General features: G+C 54.3%; 1 protein-coding gene across 3 annotated transcripts in view; it reads left to right on the forward strand.

The window, feature by feature from the left end:
- SSH1 (slingshot protein phosphatase 1) overlaps window positions 1–12,740 on the forward strand; it is a 61,842-nt gene extending 49,102 nt beyond the window's left edge. For all 3 annotated transcript variants that reach the window (XM_081252170.1, XM_081252169.1, XM_081252171.1), the window contains 3 exons: window positions 514–714; window positions 2,776–3,319; window positions 6,617–12,740. In XM_081252170.1, coding sequence (XP_081108296.1) covers window positions 514–714; window positions 2,776–3,319; window positions 6,617–7,843 — 1,972 coding nt within the window. In that variant the 3' untranslated portion in view covers window positions 7,844–12,740. The remainder of the gene's footprint in view (window positions 1–513; window positions 715–2,775; window positions 3,320–6,616) is intronic.
- Window positions 12,741–13,306: the final 566 nt, after the last annotated feature.

Genomic DNA, 13,306 nt, shown 5'->3' on the forward strand with positions numbered 1-13,306 from the left:
TCTCCCGGCAGATCCCAGCCACCTGGGAAGGCGCCCAAATGGGGAGCTTTCTCTCTGCAAAACTTGGCCAGGCCAGGCCAGATTGATCTCGATTTCCCATTGTATGCTAATTGATTTTGCAGTGAAGTTATCTCCTACTGAGGGTGTGTGGATGTCTGCTGCCTAAACATCAGGACCTCGGAGGGTTTGGGCAATGAGATAACTTAAGTGTTTTAAAAAAAGATCCAGGGGCTTCCCTGGTGGCGCAGTGGTTGAGAGTCCGCCTGCCGATGCAGGGGACGCGGGTTCGTGCCCCGGTCCGGGAAGATCCCACGTGCTGCGGAGCGGCTGGGCCCGTGAGCCATGGCCGCTGAGCCTGCGCGTCCAGAGCCTGTGCTCTGCAATGGGAGAGGCCACAACAGTGAGAGGCCCACATACCGCAAAAAAAAAAAAAAAAAAAGATCCATTGTGCCAGACTTGAGAGAATGCAGTTGTATCAACTTTTGCCCTCTCCCCCCACCCCCGCGGCTGCAGGAGGAACCACTCCAAGTGCCTGGTACATTGCAAAATGGGCGTCAGTCGCTCTGCTTCCACGGTCATAGCCTACGCGATGAAGGAATTTGGCTGGCCCCTGGAGAAAGCCTACAACTACGTGAAGCAAAAACGCAGCATCACACGGCCCAACGCGGGCTTTATGAGGCAGCTGTCTGAGTATGAAGGCATCTTGGACGCCAGGTGGGTGCCTGTCTGCAGGGAAGAATTGGCAGAGCCGAGCTCCAGAAGCCCTGCCGCCCAGCCGGCCGGGGCTGCCGGCCACATCCCAGCCGTGCTCCCGTTTGGCCCAGCAGTGGCTTCCACAGCCAAAATCCTGCCTCTTGGGGTTGGGGGGAATCGGTTTGAGAAAAACAACGATTGTTTGGGGTTTGATTAGTGGTTTCCAGGAGGGATCCGTGCTTATTGTGTTGGCACGCACGTAAAGCTGTTTTGCAGCTGGAGGGAGCAGGGCACGGCTTCTAATCCAAGGCAGGACTCCGTGTGAGTCTCGGCCCGGGGCTGCCCCGTTTCCTGAGCACCTGCTCTGTGCCAAGCCCGTGCCAGGCTTCACTGCAGGGCAGCTCCAGGGACTGCAGAGGCAGACCCGGGCCCACCGCTGACGAGCTGGTAGCTCAGGGCAAGCTCATCAATCTTCCCCCGGCCTCAGTCTCCTCTTCCGAGTTAAGAACTAATCCCCCTGATAGGATTGTTGTGAAATTTCCACGAGCACCATGCAGCTGCTTCGCTAGACCCGGCTCTTGGTCAGTGATGACATAGCTTCTTTGTAATTCTCCACCCACCCACCCCACCATGAAAAAGGTCTGCAGAGGACAGGGGGTCCCCAATTTATGGGTAGTAAGGAAGTGACGCTGGAGGTTAAGGTGTCTCATGTCACACAGCCAGTGGGCGGCCCAGGGATTGGAGGGCATGCCCGGGTCTGTCCGCCTCTGGGGCTCCCGTGCAAGGTGATCCTGCCCCCATGGAGGGGTCCCCCAGTGACCCCAGGTGGATCGCTGGACTTAGGGACTCACTTTCCCCCTGTTCCTTTTCTGTTCAGTCTGTTCAAGGCCTCCCTGGGTGGTTTCTGCCCGGTGTTGTGAGGAGGCCACAGGCTAAGTCCACCAGCTTCTTGGCCACGTTTGGGGAAGCAACTGGCGGGTCTGGAGAACAGCTCCGGATATCTCTGGACTCCTTCACTGTCAACCAGAGAGCAGCTGGACAGGTGCTCAGGCAGGGCCGAGGGGGACGGTGGGAAGGAGGAAGGGGCACATCCTGCTCTCGCCTCCGGTAGCCCTTCAGTCACTTGCTGCCATCAGGAGTTTGCAGGCTAACCAGGGGTTGCCGGGCCAGGTTCACAACAGCACAGCACTGACCTTGAATTATAGCCCTGTCTGAGGGCCCTCTTGGCCTTGCCTGGAACGTGCACACACAGCAGATGGCCGTGAATGACCATGTTGCTCCCTCGCATTGAAGAACAAACCCTTAGTTTGCATGTCCTTTTATGTTTACTTCTTTCTCCTCTTAACCGTCACAACCCTGGGATGTTGGTGATCCTCTGAGGTTAGTGGAGGTGACTCATTTGCCTGATTTCACTCTGAGCCTCTTTCTTCTTTTTTTTTTTTTAACCCTCATGTTTAAAAAATGTGTCATAAAAGTAATAACACAGCATTAGAAGACTTATTTTAAAAACTGACCTGTAATCTCTCTGACCTACACAAGTATTTCCAATTTTCTGGCATCTCCCCAGCTTTATTCAGGTGCATTACGTGTTTACATGGTCACGTTAGTGTGTATAAGTCTTTATCGACTCTCTACTTTGATCCGCGTTATTTCCCTACGACATAAGTAGGAGAGGATTGGGTTTCTTATTTGACAGATGGGGAAACAGAGACGGAACATCCGTGGCATGACCCTGTTCACCAGGAGAGCTGGGACACTAGGACCATGATAGGATTTCAGGTCCAGACCCCCTCCCCATGTCTGCGACATCCTCATCACATGACAAAGTTGTTTACGTGATCCCACGTGGATCATACGTGTGGGATGCCATACGTATGGGAGCCATGATGACTTAGGGTCCTAAGGCTATTTCCGTCATTCTCGAATTTCTTGGGGATAAATGAACCGAGAGAGGCTTTACCCAGGTGAGCCCCTGGTGTCCACCTGAGCCTTGGACTGCCCCTTGCTGGCTCCCCACACCCTTCCTCCCAGGACCCTTGGGCACTGGCGTCTGCTGACCTTCCTCTGCCTTCCTTCCCCCAGCAAACAACGGCACAACAAGCTGTGGCGCCAGCAGCCTGTGGATGACCCAGCGGGGCCTGGGGACTTCCTGCCGGAGACCCTGGACGGCACCCCGGAAGCCCAGCCGCCCTGCCCGGATGCCACCGCCGAGCCTGGGTTCCCGGGCAGCGGGGCCCCCGGGGGACCCGCTCTCCCCTGCTGTCTCCGGCGACTCTCAGACCCCCTGTTGCACTGCCCCAGAGACGAGACGGGCGGCTGGGTCCACCTGGAGGATCTGGAGAGGGATGCTCTGCTGGAAGAAGCCGCTCAGCCGGCAGAGGCATCCAAGCCGGCCGGACACCCCCCAGAAGGTCCTGGACTCTGTGAGAAGGAAGTGAGGAAGAAACTAGAGTTTGGGAGCCCCAACGCCCGGGGTGGCTCATCGCCACAGGTGGAGGAGATGGAAAGGGAGGAGGCCCCGGGAGCAGGGAAGTGGGGGCAGCCCGTAACCGAGCTCAATAACCTGCTGAACTGGGAAAACCTAAATAACAACAACAGCAAGAGGAGCTGCCCGGACGACTTCGAGGTAGGCCTGGGGCTGCGAGGGGGTGGCGGCACGCACGCCATTTCTGCCCCGGGGGCAGCCCCCCCAACAGCTGCCTCTGCCAGCTCAGTGGGTGGTTTTCTGCGCGATTCTACAGGCCAATGGGGATGGTGGATGATGGAGGACCCGGGACCCCTGGGGAATGGTGATCATCCCCATGCCCTCTTCACCCCGGTGCCTCATTCACATCTGAGGCAGCGTTTCAAAGTCTTTTTCCTTTTTTTTTTACGTAAAACATAAAACATATAACTTATGGGAATTTCCTGGCGGTCCGGTGGTTAGGACTCCGCGCTTCCACTGCAGGGGGCCCAGGTTCGATCCCTGGTCAGGGAATTAAGATCCCGTATGCCACAAGGCATGGCCAAAAAAAAAAAAAAAACCCACAAAACATATAACTTATCACCCAGCTTCAGCCTTTACCAGTGTATGGCTTTTCTTCCTTTCATCTCACCCCCATCCGCGTTCCCATACCCTGGATTATCCTGAAACAAATCAAATCCCAGATGTCGTTTCCATCCCAAATGCTTCCGTTTATAATCTAACCATAACACCATTGCCACCTTGAAGAAGCCGACATCATCAAGTATCTAGTCTTGCAACTCCGACTCTAATGCTTAATTAACTCCAGCAGTCCCTTGTAGCTCTCATACTTGGTGGGTTATTTGCAACAGGGCTTTTGCCTCAACCTGGCACTTGCTCAGAAAATCAAGAATTCCTCCAGCCTTTTTCCTCCTCCAAGTGGCCCACGCGTGGAGGCTGGTTTCGTGGAGGGACGTCCTCTGTTAGCCTGGTCTTGGGTTCTGCCCTCGCTCTGCTGCTGGCTCGCCCTGGCCCGGGGGCAGGAAGCTTCATTTCCCGCGGCCTGACCACCCACCTCCCGGGCCAGCTGTGATTCTCTAGTGAAGCACTGGGGAGGCAGACAGAGGCATCCCCTTGTACAGAGAGTTCGCCATCATCACGTTATAATGCAGACAAAACTGGGAAGTGAAATCTCCCGTACTCCAAATCAGGACCCAGATTCCAAACTGAATAGTAATTACTCTCGAATTTCCCTCACCACTCATCTTCCCTTTAAAGAGCGAGTGCCCATCAAGATAGATGATATAAAACCTCTCTGTCTGGGACAGCGGTGCCTCGGTTGGTCCGAGATGACGTAGCTGTGAGTCGTAGAATGGGGACCACGAGAGAAGCCTGGATAAGAAGATAAACGAAGGACCCAGCCTTCCTTTTCTGGCCAGAGTGTGGATGGGTGACATTATCTAGGGAATAGGACCTAGAGACAAGCATCCATTCACTTGTTCAAGTTGTGTTTATTAACTCCGGGGCCAGGTTGGTGAGGGGGTACAGCTGTAAGGTAGCTCAACACACGTGGTCTTACAGGGAGATGGGAGGTAAACATGTAAGGATGTAACACCTGTATGTAAAACATACAGGTGGTGCTTGGTGTGGTGACACAGGTAAGGTGGGAGGGGAGGGGATGAGACGGAGCTGGCTGCACAGAGAGCCAGGAGGAGAATCTTCTGGGCCCCAGGCCCCTGAGGGTGGAAAGCTTGACCTGGTTGAGGGGCAGTGGCTGAGGCGCAGTTGGACAGGTGGCTGGGCACGCGGGGCCTCGGGCCATGATGGCGGGGCCCTGCGTGTTTCCTCCCAGGGTGCTGGGAAGCACGGGAGGGCGTTAGGTGGTTGGTGACAAGGCCCCTCTGGCAGTGGTCTGCAGGCAGACTGATGAGGTGAGATGGAAGCCAGGCATCTGAGATGGGGGTGGCTCAGAGGATGGGACAGGGACTGAAATGCACAGCTTAGGAGCATCCAGAGACAGGGCCCTCGGAGGGCGGGGACTGTCTTGCTCATAGCCCCTGCGCCCAGTGCAAGGCCTGGCACAGGACAGGCGCGCTCCCTAAGTAGGAGCTGGATGAATGAATTCCCTCCTCCCTTGTCTCTCCATGAGCTCTGAAAGGTCCTCTCAGATCTCCCACTGTGGTAGATTTCACCCCAGTTTAGAAGGTTATATTCTAAAGGTTTTAGAAGAAACAAACATATAGACACTTTGGTGAAAGCTTCAGGAAAATGTCTGTGTTTGGGCCTCACCATAAGGGTGACCAAGCCCCAGTGGTCGACCTGGAAACCCGCCCCAGGAATCCTGACCAGGATAGGGTCCCGCAGGAGACCCGGCCCCCTACCTGCCCCACCAGGTGCTCTCCACATGCCCCCTTGAAAGCCTCCAGGAACCAGGGCTGGGTTTCCCCTTGACTCCTCCAGGACTGGACCGGACCCTGACTCCTAGCTTGCGGGGACCTCGGGCTGCCACACAGGATGGTATGAGTCCCTGACAACGACAGAGGGGCAGGGAGAAACCTTTTACCAAGAAGGCTTGGTTTTCAACCGCCTCAGGAGTCTCACAGCGAAACAACTCACGAGGGAAGAGAGTCACCCTCTTGCCTCCACTCCTGCGGTTCTCAGCTGGGTCTCGGCCCAGAAGAGCAGCCCTGGTGCCATTCGATGGGCGCATGAGGGAGTGAGGGCTTGGCCTGCCCATCAGGAGGAGGGCGGGGTGGAGAGGCCCACGTTGAGCTCACGGAGACCCCCAGTGGCCAGAGGCAGGGTGTTTCTTGGGAAGTGGTGCAAACGTGCTTTCCCCTGGTGTATGAAACCCACCTCTGCCTGGCTCCCTCACTGGGGCCGTGGGCACCCGTGTTTGGGTCTGTATTAGAGTCTCTCCCGAACCGTTTCTGCCCTTTGCCACCTCTCTGTGAAGAGCACAGTTAGATGGTGGTTCCTTGGAGCCACGCTCTGTCGTGCCAGACAGGAAGGGTTCTGTCTTTAGGCTGCAGACTCCAGACCCTCTCTGAAAGGGAGACACAGTTACTGTGCCAGAAATGTTATTTCACTAATTCTCCCGAGGCCTTGAGGGGAAAGGGTGAGGCGAAGTCACTCTGGTTTCCAGGCGACACCAGAGCGCTGGAAAGGGTCATTTGGTGCAAGTGGCGGAGGCAGAGTTGAGAAGGGAGGCCCTTGGAGGCCCTGCTCCTGGCCATGTGGCTGAAGGTTTGCCCAGGACTGTGGGCTCGTAGCTTCCGGGAAGTTCGATTCAGTGTCTCTAACCCATCCCTAGCCTGCATTAGTCGTGGTCATATGGGTTCTGAGAGGGCTCTATCCCAGCCCCAGCTGAAGTGAGAGCGCTGCCAGCCCAGTGCCTGCCCCAGCCCCTCCTCCTGCCCTCCTTGTATTTTTCGGGCTTCGGCTTGGGTCGCGCCCTCACGATGTTCTTGTCCCTTTCAGCATGATGCGATCTTTGGGATCCTTAACAAAGTGAAGCCTTCCTACAGATCCTGCGCCGACTGCATGTACCCTGCAGCCAGCGGGATTCCCGAGGCCTTTGGGGAGCGATGCAAGAACCCCGGTGCTCCCGCCATCTGCACCCAGCCCACCTTCCTGCCTCACCTCACGTCTTCCCCCGTGGCCCATGTGGCCAGCAGGTCCCGAGCTTCAGAGAAACTGTCCTCTGGCCCAACCGACACTCCCCCCTTCCTACCACCAGCAGGCTCAAGGAAGCCAGACATCAGTGGCCCTGGGGCCGGGGCTGCCCCAGATCTACCAGCCAGCCTTTTGGAACCTTCCAGAGACACTCACAAAGTCCTACCAAAGTCCCTCCTTTTGAAGAATTCTCACTGTGTTAAGAACGCCCCCAACGCGGAAGTAGCGAAGGACGACTCGCCGCCCAAGAAAGATCCGAAGCCGGCCAAGGACCTGCGGCTCCTGTTCAGTAAAGAAGCCGAGAAACCGACAGCCAACAGCTACTTGATGCAGCACCAGGAATCCATCATCCAGCTGCAGAAGGCGGGCTTGGTCCGCAAGCACACCAAAGAACTAGAAAGGCTGAAGGGCACGCCGGCCGACCTGGCGGCCCCCTGCAAGGATGGCCCCACCAGCAGGCTGGAGGCCAGCATCCCCGAGGAGAACCAGGACCCGGCTCTGCCTGGCCAAGCCCAGGGCAACGAGAAGCCCGAGGCTGGCCCCCCTCCGTCAGAAGGAGCCCCACTGAAGAGCCCCCCACTCTTCCTTTGCCGCCCAGACCACGCCAGTCACTTCTCAAAAGACTTCCTGAAGACCATCTGCTACACCCCGACCTCATCCTCCATGAGCTCCAACCTGACCCGGAGCTCGAGCAGCGACAGCATCCACAGCGTCCGCGGGAAGCCCGGGCTGGTGAAGCAGCGCACGCAGGAGATCGAGACCCGGCTCCGGCTGGCGGGCCTCACGGTCTCGTCCCCGCTCAAGCGCTCTCACTCGCTCGCCAAGCTCGGGAGCCTCAACCTCTCAACGGAGGACCTGTCCAGTGAGGCCGACGTGTCCACCGTGGCTGACTCCCAGGATGCCAGGTTGAGCGAGTCTTCCTTCTTGCATGAGCCCCCAGTGGCCCCCAGGAACCCAGCTGCAACCTCTAAACCATCAGGGAAATCTGCCCCGGAAAACTTGAAAAGCCCTTCGTGGATGAGCAAAAGCTGACCTGCCTTTGGCTGCGTTTGGACTTCTGTGATCCCTCCTTTAGTTTCACTGTGGATTTCGGTCCGCCCCTTCTGTCTTGATTTCCTTTAAACAATTGGCGTTATCCTTACTTTTCCTCCCCTCTTGCGGCAAAGGGGAGAAGAAACAACAATACCTAACATACAGCACAAGAAGAAAGGGGAGCATTGGTTTTGTGGCCTGGGAGAACCAGCAGCTGTTGACCAGTAGACTCTGACTCCAAATGAGGTGTTTCAGGTGCTTCTCGGGTGTTAAGAAGAGCATTTATACAGCGATGCACACACATCAAAAATCCTCTGGCACAGGGCTTCCCTGGTGGTGCAGTGGTTAAGAATCCACCTGCCAATGCAGGGAACACGGGTTCGAGCCCTGGCCCGGGAAGATCCCACATGCTGCAGAGCAACTAGGCCTGTGCGCCACAACTACCGAGCCTGCGCTCTAGAGCTCACGCTCTGCAACAAGAGAAGCCATGACAATAAGAAGCCCGCGCACCGCAGTGAAGAGCAGCCCCTGCTCGCCACAACTAGAGAAGCCCATGCACAGCAATGAAGACCCAACACAGCCAAAAAACAAAAAATCCTCCGGCACAACCTGCAAAAGAATAGCTGTGGCATTGGCATCGCCACCATGGCACGTGTCCTAGCTCATTCAGGCCCTTCTGGGGAAACTCGTGGATGGCAGTAGAAGTCCTACCTCTGATCCTGCTCTGCTTTTTATTTTTAAACTCCAATAATGACCAAGGTTCATTCCAGGGAAAAATGCTGTGTCAGAAAAGATTTTTCCAAAAGAGAACTTTTTGTTGTGTGGTTGTCAGGACCCCAAAAAGTATTCAGACTTTTAAGGTGCCTGCACCAAACACTGCTAGTTAAAAGTGACACGAAGGCATGAATGCTGTTGTCAGACCAACTCCAGGGTGAGTGGAGGTCCTCTAAGCAGTTGACTTGCCTGTCCTGGCGTGTTGTCACAGCTGAGTGACATGTGTCTGGCCGGCCCTGGGGTGAGGTGGGGGGAAATGTGTGTGGGGTCCTCAGTTGTTGCTAAAGGTCAGTCTTCAGTTGTCCCCCATCTGGAGAGAAGGACCCACAAAGTATCATTGAGTCTTATCTGCTGCGGAACCCAATGCGGTCGTGTTGTGGTTCGTAGTGTCTGGCGGGGCCGGGGATTCTGAGATGTGGGTCACCCCGTCAGGAGCCCCAGCACTCAGGTTCATTAGGTCACATGTACTCATGTTTGGGGAGGAAAAGGAGATTTCAGCAGTGAGGAACGCTCAGTCACTCTCAAGGAACAACTTAGCAGCAGCTTCTCTGAGAAGTAGGACTGGTGGAAGCCTTGGCAGATGTTTACAGTCGCCCCTTCCTGCGGTGAGAACGCTGCTTCCTGTTTCTCTGCGGCTCTTCCCAGTGGGCAGGACAGCACGTGGTCCTGAGTGGCTCTGGGAGTAGTCCCTCTAAGGATCTTGAGTGGAGGGAGTCCTCTGATGTTGGCCGGCAAGACAGGATGTTAAAATTTTTTGGAGAGAGAGAAGAGGTCGGTTACGTTTAATTCAGGGGTCAGCAAACCATGGTGTACGGCCCCAAGAGCTAACTTTTTTTTTTTTTACAGTTTTAAGGGATTATCAAAAAATTAACAAATAGGCGACAGAGACCATGTAGCCTGCAAAACCTAAGCTAGCTACCTTGCGATCAGGCTCTTTATAGAAAACCTTTGCCAAGCCCTGGCCAGCGAAACTAGAAATCCTTCAAGGGCCAGCTAAATTCCAAACGTGGGTAAATGAGTTGCCATCTTACGTTGGTCAGAACTGGGCCCCCAAGAATAGCCCAGGCAGGTTCTTCAGGAAGAAGGCTAGTCCGTATTTCAACTAGTGGGTAGAGTTTTTGCAAAAACCCTCTCTCCGGAAACTTTTTCTCCCTGGCTTTATTTTTTTTTATTAAAGTATACGTTATTTTACCTTATCGGAATTGGTTTTCCACCACTGTCAACTGAAATCAGCTTAAAAGGTGATTATCCGCTTATTCTGGAAAACTCAGTTGGGTTTCCTCCTCTCTCTCAGCCAACAAGAGCACAGTCTCAAAAAAATATATCAGGTTCAGTGTTTTGCCAAATTAAATTTCATGTGGTGGATCAACTTTTGTGTCAAAATAATCCTTTAGATTTGATGATGCCAGGCTTATGTTGGTTTTTTAACCATGCCTGGGTGTTACATATTTTTGAAGACCTTAATTTTGAAAGCCATAATTTTTCTTATCCAGTTAAAGGGTGGGAGGAGGATTACGAATACTGGTGGGTCTTTGGCTTTTGGCAGAGTCACCGTTCGTTGTCAGGAGCTAGTCTATCAGTAGCTAAACAGACCAGGGCCCAGGTGCCCATCATCAGAGCAAAATGAAGCATTCTTGATGGATGACACTGTAGCCTGGAGAAGAGGGTGAAGGTTTTTCTCTGAGACCCAGATCAGTGGCGCACAAACATGTGGCACATTGCTATTTTACATGTTGTACTAACAAGACAAGAGCATCCTACCAGGCTTGGAGGCACCTTGGCAAAGACAGATTCATACCGGTCTCTGAAAAGAAAGCTTACACCATAAGCTGTGCCACATCTTGACCAGTGCTTCATCTGTAAGCTTAGCAGATGGGGGAAATTCCGAATGTAGGCGGCAGTGGTTTACGCTGTGAAAGTCATTGATTTTGGTGACTGCCATCTTCGTGGAATGCCTTTGTCGAACTAGGCGAGAACAAAAACTTTCTACATCAGCTCAATACCCTGTGAATTCAGCTGCATTTCCTCTTCCACCTCACCTGTCCCTCACTCGCACTCTCACTCACATGGCATGCCAAAATTAGAGTGAACTCCTCTAGGTCTTCTTCTTGCATTGATACAGGGAGGTCTTCTCATCAAGTTTTGTTGAGTCGAAGAGGAGGAGTGGTCACAGAGAGAGGGGAAACCGTGCTGCCCTCTGATCGGGACTTGACCTTGCCGATTTCCATGTCTTTGTCTTGTAGTTACTTCAGGGCCTTGGAGCAATGTGCATCATTCCATGAACTTCTTGAGAACAAGGTTCTCGCCCCCAGTCTCCCCTGCCTCTTTGGTCTCAGTGCAGGCACCAGTGCCAACCTCTCGGCTGCCAGACAGCTCTCTGCTGGGTGGAGGCACCCGGTCCATCAGGCGAGCAGGTTACTCTGTCCAGCTCCCTTCCGCTCCATCCCACCCTCTCCAGCTAAAAAACATTCCAGCCCTTTCTAAAGCCTTTTCCCTCCTGGATAAGCCCAGAGGATGCCTGGGATGGAGCCAAAGAGGCCATAGAATTAACATCGTCAGGACAACCCTGTACGTCGGCACTGTGCACAGGTGCCATACCAGGAGGCTGATGGATCCCCTGCTCCCCTGGGGCCCCTGCTCCCTGGTGAGAGGAAATGCTGTCATTTAGTCGAGAGCATGTGAGTAACCTCACCCAAGGTGTCCGAAGAGCGACTTGCTGTCTGTTGGCTGGAAACGCTTGGTGCCAGAACACATTTCCCAGAACCCTGGTCTGGCTTGCCACCCGGCAGGGCTTCCCCGCACCCACGCGGCCGGCACAGTGACGGCCGCCCCTTCACCTCCGGCAGGGGAGCCAGGCGGGCAGGAGATTTGTGACATTGGGACAGCGTGGTGCAGGGTCACCGGCTACTGTCGCACCCCCAGCGTCTCCCCGACGCGGCATGCCAAATGAAGGTACTTATGGACCCCCGTGCTCAGCTACTTGGTCTTTTTATTGTCTGCTCTGCAGTTGAATACGCATGTGTATGAGTTCACTCTGCACAAATATATATATTTGAATCTATCTATCACTTGAATCAGAGCATCACGTGCATCCCTCCTCCCTCACGTACACGCACACTGTGTCACCAGAGCTATGAAGCAGGTCACCTTGAACGGTCTGGAGCAACGCCGTGCGGTGCTGCCCTTGGTGGGTGTGGATTTGACCACCTCGTCTTTGTCTTGCAGTGGGTGCTGCAGCCCCGGCTTATGTCGGTCTCTTAGCAGGAGTCTTAGAACCAGACCCCCGGTCCTCTGCTGTCCTTTCTGTCGGCCGCGCTGCTCACGGAGATGGCCGCTCCCTCCCTCCCTCCTTCCTGACACTGTAATTATTGTTTTACAATCGAGTGCCTTAATAATAGTTTACAAATACTGTGTATTTATGGGCAACCGTTAAGCTCTCGCCTTCTGTGATTGGATACTTTGCCTCGTCAGTGGTGGTTGGCCTTTTAGTGCTGGAGCTTGCCTGCCCCGTACTTGTGCTGGTCTGTTGTGTGGCTTCTCGCACCTGCCCGCAGCCAGGCCAGGAGTGTTGCTAGAAACGGCACTGGCGGTTTCTGCTGGCAAGGCAGGCACGGTTTCAGCCACAGCCCGGTCCGTAGTAAGCGAGGAAAGAACGGGATTGGTTTGCTGGCCAGCCGGGGGGTGGCGCGGTCCAGGCTCGCCCTGGACCGCAGCCCAGCCCCTCCCCTGTTCCCCCCATCATGCAACTGTACTCCTGTTCAGTAGAGTTTTTATTACCACCTAGGCCCCCCTGTTTTCCTCTCTGCTGGTGTCCTGAGCTCTTTGCAACAAAATGCAGGTACAGACCGCCATCAGGAGCTCCACAAGATGGGCTGCCCTTTGGTTTTCAGAAGCCGCCAGTGGGTTCCAGTGTGTTGCGTTATGATATCAATGATTTTTTTTTATTATATTGTTTTTCTTCTTGTTTTTTTTATATTATATATTTAAAAGGCAGTATCTTTTGTACTGTGAATTTGCAGTAGAAGATGCATAATGCACTTTTTTTTTTTTACTTCTGTTGGTGTGTACTGTGTATAGTCTGTGTGCTTCTTGTGATGAAAATAAACTTTTTCTTTATAAATGCCTGATGACCTCCAAACTTGTGCCAAAAAGCAACAGCCTCTTCAGCCCTTGCCTGGAGACTTGGTTGCAGCTCCGTCATCATGATGGCCGGTCTTGACTGAGCATCTGCCGTATGCTGGGCCCCATGCTAAACACCTGGACAGGTGAGACCAAAGAAAGAACCAGGGGAAGAAGGTCAGCTCCTGCAGGAATCATCCTTTTCCCTCCTGATCTTGCCAGTAAGGAAGAGCAGGCCCAGTTGTGGGTGGTCACTTGTATACCAAAAAAACCTGTCCCGTTCCTCCACCCCACCACCCAGGGTGGGACTTGGACTTGGGGTGGCATCTCTCCCTGCACAAGCTCTAAAGCTAGAGGTGTGCTCAACAGAACCACCTTAGCTGCTCACACGGGACAGGGGACAGTGGGAGCTCATTGTGGCTAACGGCCAAGGCAGGAACCCCAGGGAATCCCAGTCGCTGGACACAGCAAAGGCTCATCTCGTGCTCAGGTCGCAGTCCACTGCAGGTCAGAGCTTTTGGTGGCTCTCCTCCCTTGGTGTCTAAGCCAAGTCAGGCTGCTTCCAACAGA

Source organism: Mesoplodon bidens (assembly GCF_964165515.1).
Source record: "Mesoplodon bidens genome assembly, chromosome: 13".
Taxonomy (NCBI): domain Eukaryota; kingdom Metazoa; phylum Chordata; class Mammalia; order Artiodactyla; family Ziphiidae; genus Mesoplodon; species Mesoplodon bidens.